This window comes from Scophthalmus maximus, chromosome 19, assembly GCF_022379125.1.
Source record: "Scophthalmus maximus strain ysfricsl-2021 chromosome 19, ASM2237912v1, whole genome shotgun sequence".
Taxonomy (NCBI): domain Eukaryota; kingdom Metazoa; phylum Chordata; class Actinopteri; order Pleuronectiformes; family Scophthalmidae; genus Scophthalmus; species Scophthalmus maximus.
The window spans coordinates 4,252,006-4,265,605 of record NC_061533.1 but is presented as its reverse complement, the minus strand read 5'-3'; the positions used below and the strand labels follow the sequence as shown (position 1 = coordinate 4,265,605).

Here is a 13,600-nt window from a genome sequence, read left to right as displayed (position 1 = left end):
AGAGAGAAAGCACCGGAGTGTCGGCGATTGGCGTGGTGCAATCTTAGACAGTCTGAGAAGAAGCTTTAAAGAAATGACGTCGCTTTGCAGCGCTCCATCCAAAACCCACATGTCACAGCTCACTCATTCAGAGGGAATGAGGTCTTGACTGACCTTTGAGCAACAAAACCTCACAAACCACTATTCTGGCCACATGAGTACACGCTCCCACCTAAACATTGTTTATCTCTTCCAAGCCTGACAGTTGTGTACAGCCAGCAGTGGCCTTGACAGCTTAATTCCATGTTGTCTTATGAGACCGCCTCCGTGGATCACGGACCAGAGTGACACACTGAGCCTTGAACTGGTCTGTTTGGGGACGCCGCCCCCCCCCCCCCCCCCCCCTTCCTTCGCCACTCTGTGCTTTACATGACTATCGCACCCGTCATGCATCGTCACATCCGAGGGGGTTAGGTGCACCACCTGCACCATCATAGATCCCGAAACTGGATCTGGCCTGGCTGCTTTGCATGCTGGGTCGCCCGACGGAAAGACCGAGCAGGTGGTGATTTGCACAAGGTGAGAGAAACATGAAAGAGTTGCACTCGGAGTTGCTGAAGTAAAAAAAAAAAGGAGACATGGGGAGAGCTGGGGACCGACACACACAGGGAGCGAGAGCGATGATCAAACGAACGCAGGCCTTTGAACACGACAGGACGAGAGTCACCGTGGCATGATAATAAGCACGATTGTGTTTATAATAACTAGGTCTGTTTCGCCATCTTTGTGGTCGGTGGTTTTTACGGGCGGTCCAACCCCCTTGGCACGGAGGGGCAAGGGCGTCGCCCCCTGCCACTTGACCTGCGACGGGGCACCACCCAGAGGTCAACGGGAAGTGAATCGGCAGGAAATGGGAAGTCCTCTCCAGTTGCCAACTGGGAGCCTGCATCGACCAACTTTCAGTAAATGAGGGAATTCTTCCAAACGTTGGCCTGCCCTCACAAGTCAAGACAGGCGGAGGATCGGAATATGCAAAAAAAGGATGATGCTTTGCTATATATATATTTTTTTTTATACTTCATGTCTGGCTTCTCAGTGACTGCAGCTCTCGCTGTGTGTCTTCTCTGCTATCGCCGCTACAGGCGGTTACTAGAGCTAACTAGCATTTCAGCATCACCCCTTCACAATAACACCAGGACCTGCTGCCGGGTCTCCTCGTGCGCCCAGTGGCGGTTGAGGGTTGATACGCGCAGTTGGTTTTTGTTGGTGTGTCCCTGTTGTCTCGCTCGGCTTAACCCCTTCTGGCATTCCGCTCGGAGATTGACGAGGGAGGCTCCATGTGGGCTCTCGCGCGACCTACAACAGGGCATTCGACAGCGGTACAGAGATTTAGGGAGATAAGCCAATTCATCAGTTTGCCCATCGTGCCAACGGGCGACGAGAGGACAGACAGTGAAAGCAACCCTTTGTGCGCGGTAGATTGCTCTGTCCCGTGATCGATGCCGACACGTCTGCGTGCCCTTGAGAGCGAAGAGCAAGCGACTGGCATTATCTCAAAAGTTGGGGGAAAAGAGAGCAGCTCCCATAAAACTTGTGTTTCCTCTTTCCGCCAGAGTTATGGAAATTGTTTTGGAGTGATGTGCCGAGGTATGAAGATAATGGCCGAAGCCCTTTTCCCACTGCAGTGGTAATGAATGGCACATGGCACGAGGCAGTCAAAGGGCCAGAAAACTGACACTGTTTCCCATGATAACCCCTCAGACTAATCCACATCTCGTGAAACGGCACTGAACGAGCACAATGAGCCCAACCCATGTGATTTCCTCCCGCGTTTCTCCAGCGCCATTTCTGCCACCAACTCTGTCTGCTGTTTGGTACAGAACCCCGACGCGAAAGTGAACCAAGAGCGCGAGGAACCGAAACGAGGAGCCGAAAGATGCTGAACCAGTTTGCAGAGCTGTGGAGAACAGCGACCGTTGCGACCTCTTGCACACGACATTTAATCGCCCCAAGGGGCAGTGAGCGATTTTCGAGGAAGATTGTACGTTGTTGATTTTTTTGAGACACTGGCCCGTCAGTCGGCCATAGTTGAGACCTCTGCGCGAGAGCGGCGGACCAGACGCGTGTCCGAGCGTCGCCGGTCCACGGCGAGCTCCCGCTTCCGACTTCAGCCTTCTCTGATTTGTCATAAAAAGGTCAAGAAGCTCGTTGAAAAACCCCTTTGGCGGGATATTCGGCTCTACACATTAACGTATGCGCAGGATATACGAAGCGGTTTGTTTGCTCAAAAGAAAAAGGTGACTATTCATATTCATCACCGATAGATGAGAGTGAAAAATCGAATTCTACATCAAACTCTGACTTAGAAACAAAGTCCTGAGCCTGAATTCAACACAAACCACAACCCAGGAAGAAGTTATCCGACTTTGTAAGAATGTCTCCACTCTAAAAACTCCCACTGGTTCCTATCGTCACATCCTTAACAGCTACTTGGACTTCTATCACACACACACACACACACACACACACTACAGTACAGTACGCCAACCTACCCCAGTGGTTTGTCTGAACTTGTTTCTGCTACACAGAAGCTCGCCAAGAAGAGGAGAGGCTTCCATCTCCGTGAACCGGAAAGCAAAGGGAGGAGGGGGCGGGGACCGCAGGGCCCACATCTGAAACGCGGGCCCCATGCGCCCTCTTCCCACAATGCCCTCTGACACTCGCCACAGTCAGCACGGAGGGGTTTTTTTTTACCCGCACACCAAAAAGCCCTTATGTTAAACTCTTTAAGAACCCACTGTCTCTCCTCAAACCAACGCTCCATCGCGATTACCTCTGCCAACACAAGCTAGTGTTTCTTCAAACGGCAAAAGGCGGCCTGTCATTATCTTCCAAGGCAGACGTTTCAGAGTTTATCTCTCCCTCTCTCACACACACACACACACACACAAACAGGCGCACACACACACACACACACACACACACAAAGAAACACTCTGTCTCGGGGGGTTAAAAGAGCTCAGGGAAACGAATCATAAACTTCACCGTGTGATCTGTGTTTACAAGTTCGGAGAGGATCAAATCGAGACAGATATGATGACATGGAAGGGGGCGGGGCTTGAGGTAGAAGAAGTTTGACACTTGACATGATGGGCCCCATTAAAATCTCAAAGTTTATAGAGAGTGCAGATGCTCACAGCTGCTTCACTTTTGACCTTTGCCCAAGCGCACAAGTGCTGCAACTGTCGGCTGGTTGAGTGACAGAATGATTAATCCTCATGAAAATGGATTAATGTCAAGACGTCTGTTGGATTCCGATTTTCCCGCTTTTCATTTCATATCAATTTTTTATTGTTTGGGTTTAGGAGGAGTTGCTTGGTGACAACAAGCCATTTGATGACGCAAAAGACATAAATAATCCACAGAATCAACTCTGAAGATTTCGTGTCAACATTTACATCTCCATGACGACCGGCAGCTCTATCTGCCGTTGCAGATCACACGCTATTATCCGGAAGGCAACGGGCAGTTTTTTTTCTCTCAGCTGCTGTTACAAAGGACCCAAAATCACTTTGAACTTCCAACAGTAATTGACAATCACAGTAATTGTTAGCTGCAGCCCGACACGCGCACACGTGTAGGGTCGATCCGCACAAAAAATGCACAAGAATCCCGGACTTGCAAAACGTGGAGACGTTGACAGGCCTCTGGCATTGTTTCCCTTGACAGGTGAGCACATACGTGCACAAAGGCGCCCTCCGCTCTGACTTGATGTTAAGCCAAACAGCTAAAAATAAAATAAAAAGGAATCCGTGCGCCAACTCCTATCATTCAGAAGTCAACCTGCAGCGAACACCGAAGCTGCGCAAACGTGTGTGTGCGAGCTGCCGTTCGGGATATTGTACAATGTTTTTTTCCGACCACGCTCCGTCCGGCCACCTCGCCTCGTCCGCCGCGCCGCACAGAAACGCCCAGTTCCGTCTGCGGCGGCGGCGAGCGCGCTGGATCTGACGGAGTCCAGGCCGACAATCGTGCCCCGCTGGACCGCGATCAGACGGGGAGAGCAGGGGGGAAAAAAAAGCCCCGAGAGCTGCCAGACCAAACACAGGGGTTTTGCCAGTTTACGCGGCGGCTTATGAGCATGTCGGCGCTCTGCGAAGAAGAGCGAAATCAAAACACATGCCGTCATCCGTCCGACCATCGCTCCACTCGGTGCCTGCGCTGCTTCGAGGCGGAGAGGAGAGCGCCGGTGTTGAATGAGGGCAGAGGGCTCGTATGTCTCCGGGTCCGGGGTCTGGAGAGAGTCAAGCTGCTCCACCTGTGGCAACTTAGTTTGATAAGATGCCCTCGTAAGCTCGGCCTTACAAGTTGTTTCATGCGGGTCTAGATAAATTCAGCCTCGGCAAAGACTTAGCAGGGAAAAAGAAAGAGCCCAGGAGGCAATCCCCGCCCCGTCTCGTCCGATCAGTCCAAAGATTCAGTCGGTATTATTAAACCTGATGTTTCCCTCCATCCGGACCCTATTTCTGACAGCTCTGTATCCTGCGATCACATAAGGAGCATGCATTCCATGGTGCCAAAAATGTCACAGCCTGCCCCCCTTTCAAGCCTCAGCTCGACGCAGCCAAAAAAAACACACGGCTTTCCTTCTAAAGGTAAAAGAAAGTCCAGCGATACGCAGGTCGCCCTTGTGGCAGATCGTGACCTCGGTCGTGGCTGCAACAAGCAGGAAAGAGCTACAGTGGCACGGTGGCGCCCCAAAGGTATCACGACCTGCCTATACCAGCATGCCTGGAGCTCACACAAAAAGACCAAATATCACAATGACAAACAATCATCTAATTCTCCTCTCGCCAACAAAAAGCAAACGGTCATATTCCCGGCAAAAAAATGTCGAACTACTCCTTTATTGGTCCCCTGACCGCCAGGTGGAGAACCGCTGGAAACGGATTACAGGTATATCCCTGCGCGTACTAGCAGGTCAACGGCCTGTTTGATTTACACCAACCATCCATTTCCAAAACACATTACACATATTTCAGACATCCACGCAGGTGCGTGATGCATTGTGGGTCACCACCAATGTCCCCCCCCCCCCCCCCCCCGGCCCACTTGGCCCACGACGCCAACACCATCGGCGGCGGCGTCATTGTTACCGACTTGCACAGCGACTCATCTCGACAGCACCGACGGCGTTCGCTTGTACGCTTGTGCGAAGGGGCCTCAGCGGCCGACTGCCAAGAGTGAGCGAAGGCAGACACAACGGCACGCGGGGGAGTCTGGACGAGTGTGCTCATGAAAGGGCCTTCTGAGTTCAGGTGGAGGAGAAAAATCGTAAACATAACGGATCCGAGTCTGCGCGGACCTTTGTAACGCTCTACAGGGAAGGAAGAAGTGCGCCGCATTGTCATATCACAGGTTGCACCAAGGCACTTATCTGCTCCCCAACGACATGTTCACCCTTTTATTCTTCAAGCACATATATAAATATATATATATATATATATTTGTCTGCGTGTGCGTGCATATCACTGAGCACGATTATCCATCAACGCAAAATATAAAAAGTGCCGCAGTCGACCGTGACAGTGAAAGCACTCCGGTGAAATTGATTCCGACGCTCCGTCACCAACGCTACAGTGGCTGGCTTCTCTGCGGAGCATTAATAAGCCGCCGCGTGACCTAGCGGTGGCAGTTGAAAGGAATATTCAGCCCTTCAATAATTCAAAGAAATCTTTTACTTCTTAATAGCATCACAGACTTTGTCCTGGATTCTTTTTGGACGGAGACGCTCGAAATTCATGTGACGCCAAAAACCCAAAAGAATAACACGAGGTGTATTTCTAAGTAGTTCAGGAGTTGTTCTGCAGCTTTCCGCATCCCCCCCCCCCCCCCAGCGTGGACATGAAAACGCAAACAGACATCAGCATCATCTCCTCCGACTGATTTGTTCCGCCGGACGCGAACAGAAAAAGTTGTTGTCCTACGATTCACAGCGTGACACTTGAAATCAGCTTTCGCAGATCACCGTCATTGCGTTTGACACGTGCTTTTTATTTCCCATAATTCACTTTGTTTTGCATGTTTCTGTGCCTTTTCTTGCTTTGGACTATTCATTCTGTCTTAGTATGTTTGATTTTGTTTGGGGAACTTTTTTCATATGATTTGCTGCCCATTTTTTTTCCTGGAGAAGAGATACTGTGTCTCAATGGGACATGTCCTGGTTACAGTAAATAAAGGAGGAATTAATGTCACATTTGAAATTGGATATCTATAAACCTGTAGGGAAAACACACATCTGAACAACTATAAAAAGCCGGACGAGCAACCGTGTGTAACTGCAGAAGGGTTTTTAAGGTGGATCTTTCCTAATGTTCCAATTCCTTGTTGTTGTGATTCACATTCGGTCCAAACATATTAGGAGCATGTGGCCAAAACAGAGCAAAGAGAGCATGACACAGTTACTCACAACAAGAGGGGCCGACTTCTTATAGACGCACGAAATTATTGTTTTGCTGAACAGTAAATATGGCACACAGGGGACTTAACCTAAACTCTTTCTTCTTCTTCTTCTACTTCTCCCCAGTGTTATGAGGGGGAATACCATCGCTTTAAATACTTTTGTTAATACATAGGTACACATGGGAGTAGTTACGCACCAGCCCAGATGGCGGACCCTCTAATTTGAAAAAAACCAAGGGGTATAATTAAGAGACAAAAAAATTAAAAAGGAAAGCGCGGACGGATTCGCCGCTTCGACATGAAACGCAAAAGAAACCTGGGGTTTGTGCGGTCATCACTATTAGATATTCCCATTTAAAACTGACTATTCTCAGGGAGGGCGGCGTCGAGAGGAGGATGGGGAGGGGGGTGGTATAACTTTGGAGCTCTGCAGATATATAGACGCAGGCACATGCGTGTTAGCCTGAAACTTGATGGTGAATTAAAGTGGATGATACCAGATGATTGAGATGAAAGTCTGAAGTTCATCTGGAGGAGGAGGGTGGGGGGGGGGGAGCAGTGGGGACCTGCTTATCTCATAGTGTGGTTCACATAAGGACACAACAGGCAGGCAGTCAAGTGGCATAAAACAACCGTGATATTATTACCACGAGGAACATATTCTACCAGGACCGTTGAGGAATCCATAAATCAAAAATATGTTACAGTGTGATTGATAAGCTGGTGCAGGAGAGAGAGGTAAACACAGCGGGGACTGGTTGCGCAGCAGCCGCAGCCGCAGCCGCTGGATGAGTCTGGTGCGTAAAAGCTCATCCAATTCCCTTGATCAGGTCGAAACGTCACTTTCAGGAAAGCGTTACAAGGGTTCAGGGGTTGTTGTTGTTGTTGTTGTTATTGTTTTAAAATGCAAAATTAAACCTCCCCCCGTTTTGCCGACTCTTTCAATCAGATGCAACAGTGACAGATGTGATCAGGCCGGTCTCTGTGCACACATTAGCCCACTGGCTCGTCTTTAAACGACATGACAACACTCTGTTAGCCACACACACACACACACACACACACACAGTTTTGGGGGAAACAGTGCCGTGTAGTGGGATTCGGACCAACGCGATGAAACCATGAATGGAGTACAAAAAAAAAACTGCGACTGGAAAACTACACCGATGCTCGGTTCCGAACCAAGAGCGCACGAGGGCGCGCGCACAAGACTCAACTTTGGGATGACGTTGCCGACAAGTACGCACGTTATCTATAGGGGGAACACACATCCTCAGAGGAGAAGGAGCAGAGAAGTTGTTGTTTTGTTGTTGTTGTTGTTGTTGGTGGTGGTGGTGCTTACCGGTCTCGAAGTGACTGAAGGCTGCGGAGGAAAGAAACCCGGCGAGCAGGAGCGCAGAGGTGGACGTCCAGGAATCCATCGTGTGATTACAGAGTGTGAAGACTGGTGTTCTCTCTCTCTCTCTGTCTCTCTGTCTCTCTCTCTCTCTCTCTCTGTGTCTCTCTGTCTCTCTCTCTCTCTGTCTCTCTCAGGTGAAGCGCAGCTTGACGGACGGATGCGCGCACCGGCGGCGGGACGGTGGACTGACTGGTGGACTGACTGACTGACTGACTGGATGACTGGATGACTGACTGGATGACTGGATGTCCCGGTCTGCGCAGGGAGTCGCTCCTTTGGCCCCCGCGTTTCAAGAAAGTCCCTCCTCCCCTGAACTTCGAGACGGGTCTCGTTGCAGCGCCACCACGACACTGACACTACACCGCGGAGACGCGCGCAGATAGTGGAACGCAGGGATCCTGTTTCCAGCCCATGTGACAGGAAACAGGGGCAATAGATTCAACCTGCAGCGGGGGGGGGGGGAAGCAGCGGACAGAACAGAGGAGGGAGGGAGGAAGGGAGGAAGGGAAGGAGGGAGTGGGGGGGGGGGGGGGGGGGGACTCTGTGGTGCAATAAACAGCAGGTTAGAAAAGGGTAAACAGATTCCCTCTCTTGCTTTTAATAACTTATATCCCAGGAAAACAAACTATTAGAATAACATATTTCAGAGGATATAAATAAATAAATACATAAATATATAAATATATATATATTTATATGTCTGTAATATATATATATATATATATATATATATATATATATATATATATATATATATATATATATATATATATATATAGATATATATATATTACAGACATAGAGGTCAGGGCGACCATAAAGTGTGACAGTGAACATCCTAAGGAGGAGAGACCCCAACACAATACGAGGTTGTTGTTGTTGTTTTTATGTTGGGGTCTAAATCTAATTGGGGGGGGCAATTAAGTTTGGAAACCCCCAGGGGCTTTGTCATGCACAATACTCCTGCAGACAGAGGTCAAGTCCAAGCACCTCGGCAGTGCATCATTTTCAATAGCAGCTACAGTATAAAAGAAAGGGGGGGGGGGGGGGGGGGCAGCAGTACTGTATCTCAATACCAATTATGATTTAATCACATTTCTTGGACGAGGCCGAGGAAATGATTTCACTTGTTGAGTGTTTTCTTACTCTCAGTGGAGCTGTGATCCCAAAAAAAAAAATTGTTGTGATTAAGAAAAATAAAGTACTTTCATCTGTATGCCTTTTTTTGCTTCTTTTAAATGTAAGAGACAACCATAATGTTGGGTAATAAATCCCTGAGCGCAGTTTGTAGGGAATCAAAGAGTTCTTGGTGTTACGGTTGTTGTTGTGGTTTTTTCTTATCAGCAAAATGCGTGTAGCATTAACAAACAGGAGTGGACAATGTTTGGATTATTTAATTTGCAGGCATGAACTGTAAGGCTGGTGGTGCTTGTGCAGGAATGTCTCTTTCTTTAGGACAGTCAACAGAAGACAGCAATCAGGATGTGAGTCAATGTAAATGCATCTCTGGATGGAAGCAGGTGCAGGTCCACACTGTCTCTCGCCTCTTGTGCCATGTGTCCGACAGGCGTCTGGTGATGGAGGCGTGAAGCAGCACCCTCTTGTGTTCCACTGCAGCCGTCGTGCGTCTGCCAGGAGGCGTCCAAGCAGCCAGCTCGCCCCTAAAAATAGAAGAAGAAGAAAAAAAACACCACAGTATGATCTCACAACTCTCGAAAAAGGAGGAAAGGCCCAACGTTTTTATTTTGCCAAGGCCGACTGGGTTGAGATGGGGTGCGCGCTGGGAAAGTCATCAAGAGTCATCCAGCATGACGTGTGCCCTTTTGAGAAATGTTACTGTGGCCTGCAGATGGCTGGCTGGTAAAAAAAAAAAAAAAATAAAGGAAGAACTTCACTTATATTAAAGGGAAAAACTGAGACTGAGCGAGAGGAAGAGAATTATTATGATTTATCAATACTGACAGTTTTCTACGGATGTGACTGAGACGTCCAACTTCTTTAACAACGCTGAGTGGCCACTAGTATAACCACCAATCAGTGGTGGAAAATATCAGACATATACACATATACATACATATATATATATGCATGTAACAAGAACAATTACTCTGCTCATGTACTTCAGGAGCATTTAAGTACTTTACGAGAGTTTATTCATTTTTATTCCACCACTGGACCTTTATTTTGAAGTTTTAGTTACCTCACCGATTAACATTTGACATGAAAGCATATGAGATTGAGAAATATGAGAAAATGTTATATGTTATGTCTCCCCTGTGCAATATTAAAATGTATTATTAATATTATTAATTCGATTGATCATAATAGAATTAATAATGTTGCCCCATTTATCACACCGCTCAAATACACTGTACGAGATTCATATTATTGATATCATTTATCGCGCTACTGGACTGTACTGTCATACTTCTCTTGGCACCCTCGTTACCTCGACCCCTGTTCACCTATATTTCATTGAAGACCCTTTTCTTAATACTTCTTTTGATTATTTCTATATTTCTATCATATAGTTTGCTTATTTCCATTTTCTTTTGGAGCCACTGATCTGCTGATCGGTTGATAATGACTATCTACCTACTGTAGGTTCACTTAGGTACAGTGAGCCTTTTTATTTATCCTGCGTATTGTTGTCATTATTGAGTGTGTGATGTGTTATGAGTATGGGCCTAACTGGAATGGCACTCCTCCCATCCCTTTGTCTTCTTTGTCTCCCCTACTGTGTGTGTGTGTGTGTGTGTGTGTGTGTGTGCGCGTGTGTGCGCGTGTGTGCGTGCGTGTGTGCGTGCGTGCGTGCGTGGGTGGGTGTATGTTTGTGTGTGTGTGTACGTGCGTTTGATCACATGTTGTACTCGTCTGTACACGCTGCCTGGCCACATTCCTCGTGGTCTGCTGGAGTTATTGTAATTCTTTTTTTCTTTTATTTTCCCCCAACCCGCCGCTTCTCTCCAGATAAAAGTTCCACACCTGACATTCTCACTTTGATCCTTGGCAATTTTGCCACTGGGACACTTTTCCACCGATTTATGAATTGGTTCACAACTAGTGGCCAAAGTTCCCCCCCACGGTGCCTCACTGCCCAACGCCGTGCCGGTGCGTCCGGCCCGTTGAGCTATGCAGGACGGAGAGACTCGAGGTCACCGCAAGAATAATCCACGGAGACGTAGTAGAGCGTACTTCTGGCAAAAAACCCCGACCTCCTCCCGGCGAATTGGAAGCGCACGCGTGGCTGAATCAGACGTTGGCCCAGATATACTTTGAATTCAAAAAATCCGGGAGCCCCGTCTGTGTCGTGTCCTTGTTCTCTCTGTGGTAAACACGAGCGCCTGGCCCTGAATCTTAATGCCACATTTTTTTCTCTCCTTTGGTTTTTTGTTCTTGGCTTGCCAGATAATCAGTCATTGTGTTAGTACACGAGGGCTCTCAAGTCTTTTTCTTCTTCTTTTATGAGCATGAGAAATGCGGCTGTTTTCCACTCGTCAAGGGCGCGAGAACAAAATTTGAGGCGTCGCTCGAACAACTTTAAAAAAAAAAAATCAAAATAGATTTTCCTCATTGTCCTTTTGTTTCATCGGAATTCGCACGCGCAGCGTTAAAATAATATTTAGAAAGCACGTCCTTCCAGGAGGAACGTCGCGGTTACTCGAGATGATCCGCAGGCCTCACTGTGACCAACGTGTTCACGGGAAGCGTTTGAGTCACATTTGAAATAAATCAAAATGAAAAAAAAACACCAAAGCTTCTGCTTTTGGAACGTGACCATGTCTGCCTTTCTCCGTCTCATACACTGTTTACTGGACATCGTTGGGGTCGGACACGATGAGAAATCGGAACACGTGGCTTCGCTCTCGAGGAAAACACATTTGGCATTTTGCACAACTTTCTGACAAAACACTCACGAGAAAATGTTCATCAGAAGTCCCACAGTCCGCTGCTCTGTGGATTATTGAGAGAAATCTGCGTATTGTCATGGAAAGATCGTCGAAGACAAGTCAATCGTCTGCAGCAATGTTCGGACGGCATAAAAAATAAAAAAAAAAAACGGTCTGGAGAAGCGATCCTTTGAAACCAGCGCGTTCCAGTGGCCACACACCTCATTTCCGAGGCTACACTCAGAGGATCGAGGAAACCCACCCGCTCAATGTTCTTTTTTCTTTCCTGGTTTTGGCAGCGACAAGTAGCAAGAGAGACGATGATCCGCGCCTCCCCCTTGGACATTGCCGACGAAGGAACCACTCCCTTCAGAGCCACACTGACCTCCAACAGTCACTTGGCTCTCCGCGTTAATTAGAAGCTAAAGACACCGGTGACACACATTGACGCACAGCTCCTCGCGTCCGCTCAACTGGTGGGGGGCGGGGGGGGGACACACACCGCGTGAGTCAAATACGACGATTACTCAAGAAGAGCATCTGGTTTGCTGGTCCAAAGTGTGTGTCACAGCGAGTGTCTGTGTGATCAGCGTCATTAGTGGTCGCACGCACACAACACGCCGCACATTACTGGGTCGCCCTCTGACCCCCAGCGAAGTTCCACTGAAGTGGGCCCCCCTTGACAAATGACTGCCTGTGGCCCTGTCTATACCAGGAAACCTCGCCCTCAGCCACAACACACACACGCGCACACACACGCGCACACACACACACACACACGCACGCACGCACGCACGCACGCACACACACACACACACGCACGCACGCACGCACGCACGCACGCACGCACGCGCACACACACACACACACACACACACACACACACACGCCCATGTTCAAAGCCAAGATAAAAACAAAGTCAAGGACAGTACAGTACCACTGTACCCACCGAGCAATGTCAGGGAGCTGGGAACACGGTGACAAAGCGCCGACAAAACGGGAAAGAACCACAAGCAGTGAAATGATCAGACAGGTAGTAATAAATCAGTTGATCCAGATTATCCACAGGGAGCGCATCTGTCTACAAATGATGACTTCTATTTAGAAACGTCACTGTACGATGGCCTCTTAGCAAGAAAGACCAAAACTGCAATAACTCATCGTGTTAAATTATTTTATACTGCAAAAGAAACATAATGAAAATTAAACCCAGACGCATCTCTAGATTATTTTGTACATCTGATTTGAAAAGGGGGGGAAGAGTAGGTTTAGACTTTCAGCCCAGAGTGAGAATGGCTATTAGAACGCAAAAAACCCGGTAGCCATGTTTTTCATTTTATTTTTGAAACCACAGCAGTCACCGTCCCAAACCAGAACAAACCAGACCTGAGGCGACGTCGCCCCTCATGAACCAACCGGAGGCTGGCCCCTGCGCGAGTGATCATTCCATTTTTCCGGGAAATCCTATAAAATGTATTTGCGAAAAAAGGGCGTCGGCAGCAGTGCGGAGTTACTGTAGAAAAACAGGGATTCAATATGACAAACGTCCCTCATTGGTTGGGATTTAATCAATTAGACTTCAATGACTGTTTAAGTCAATCTTACTTGATACTAATATTTTCCAACAAAAGGAGCGATTCTTTTTTGTTTGTCCTTGAGGACTTCGACGTCAGTTATATCTTTGCAATTAACTCCCCACGGATCAGCGGGTTGAAGCCAGAGGCCAGGCGGTTGTGTGCCAGCGATGCTGCACCTCCCGCCGTGAAGCAATGTCCCCGGGTTGGTGGGAACACTTCTGAGGCGCGTCGCTGACGACGACGTCACATCTGACTCAAACAGAGAATTGCACGTCCACAAAGGGAAGGGCCCG

At 48.2% G+C, this 13,600-nt stretch overlaps 2 protein-coding genes across 4 annotated transcripts in view; both read right to left on the bottom strand.

Annotated features, from left to right (window-relative positions):
• Positions 1-8,247, bottom strand: part of kremen1 (kringle containing transmembrane protein 1) — a 54,157-nt gene extending 45,910 nt beyond the window's left edge. Inside the window, exon 1 of one of the 2 annotated variants that reach the window (XM_047329283.1) lies at positions 7,784-8,247. In XM_047329283.1, coding sequence (XP_047185239.1) covers positions 7,784-7,862 — 79 coding nt within the window. In that variant the 5' untranslated portion in view covers positions 7,863-8,247. The remainder of the gene's footprint in view (positions 1-7,783) is intronic. The other variant, XM_035640854.2, reaches the window with a different exon arrangement.
• Positions 8,248-9,216: 969 nt separating this feature from the next.
• The window catches only part of susd2 (sushi domain containing 2), a 30,937-nt gene continuing 26,553 nt past the window's right edge, over positions 9,217-13,600 (bottom strand). For both annotated transcript variants that reach the window (XM_035640144.2, XM_035640146.2), the window contains one exon: positions 9,217-9,501. In XM_035640144.2, coding sequence (XP_035496037.2) covers positions 9,330-9,501 — 172 coding nt within the window. In that variant the 3' untranslated portion in view covers positions 9,217-9,329. The remainder of the gene's footprint in view (positions 9,502-13,600) is intronic.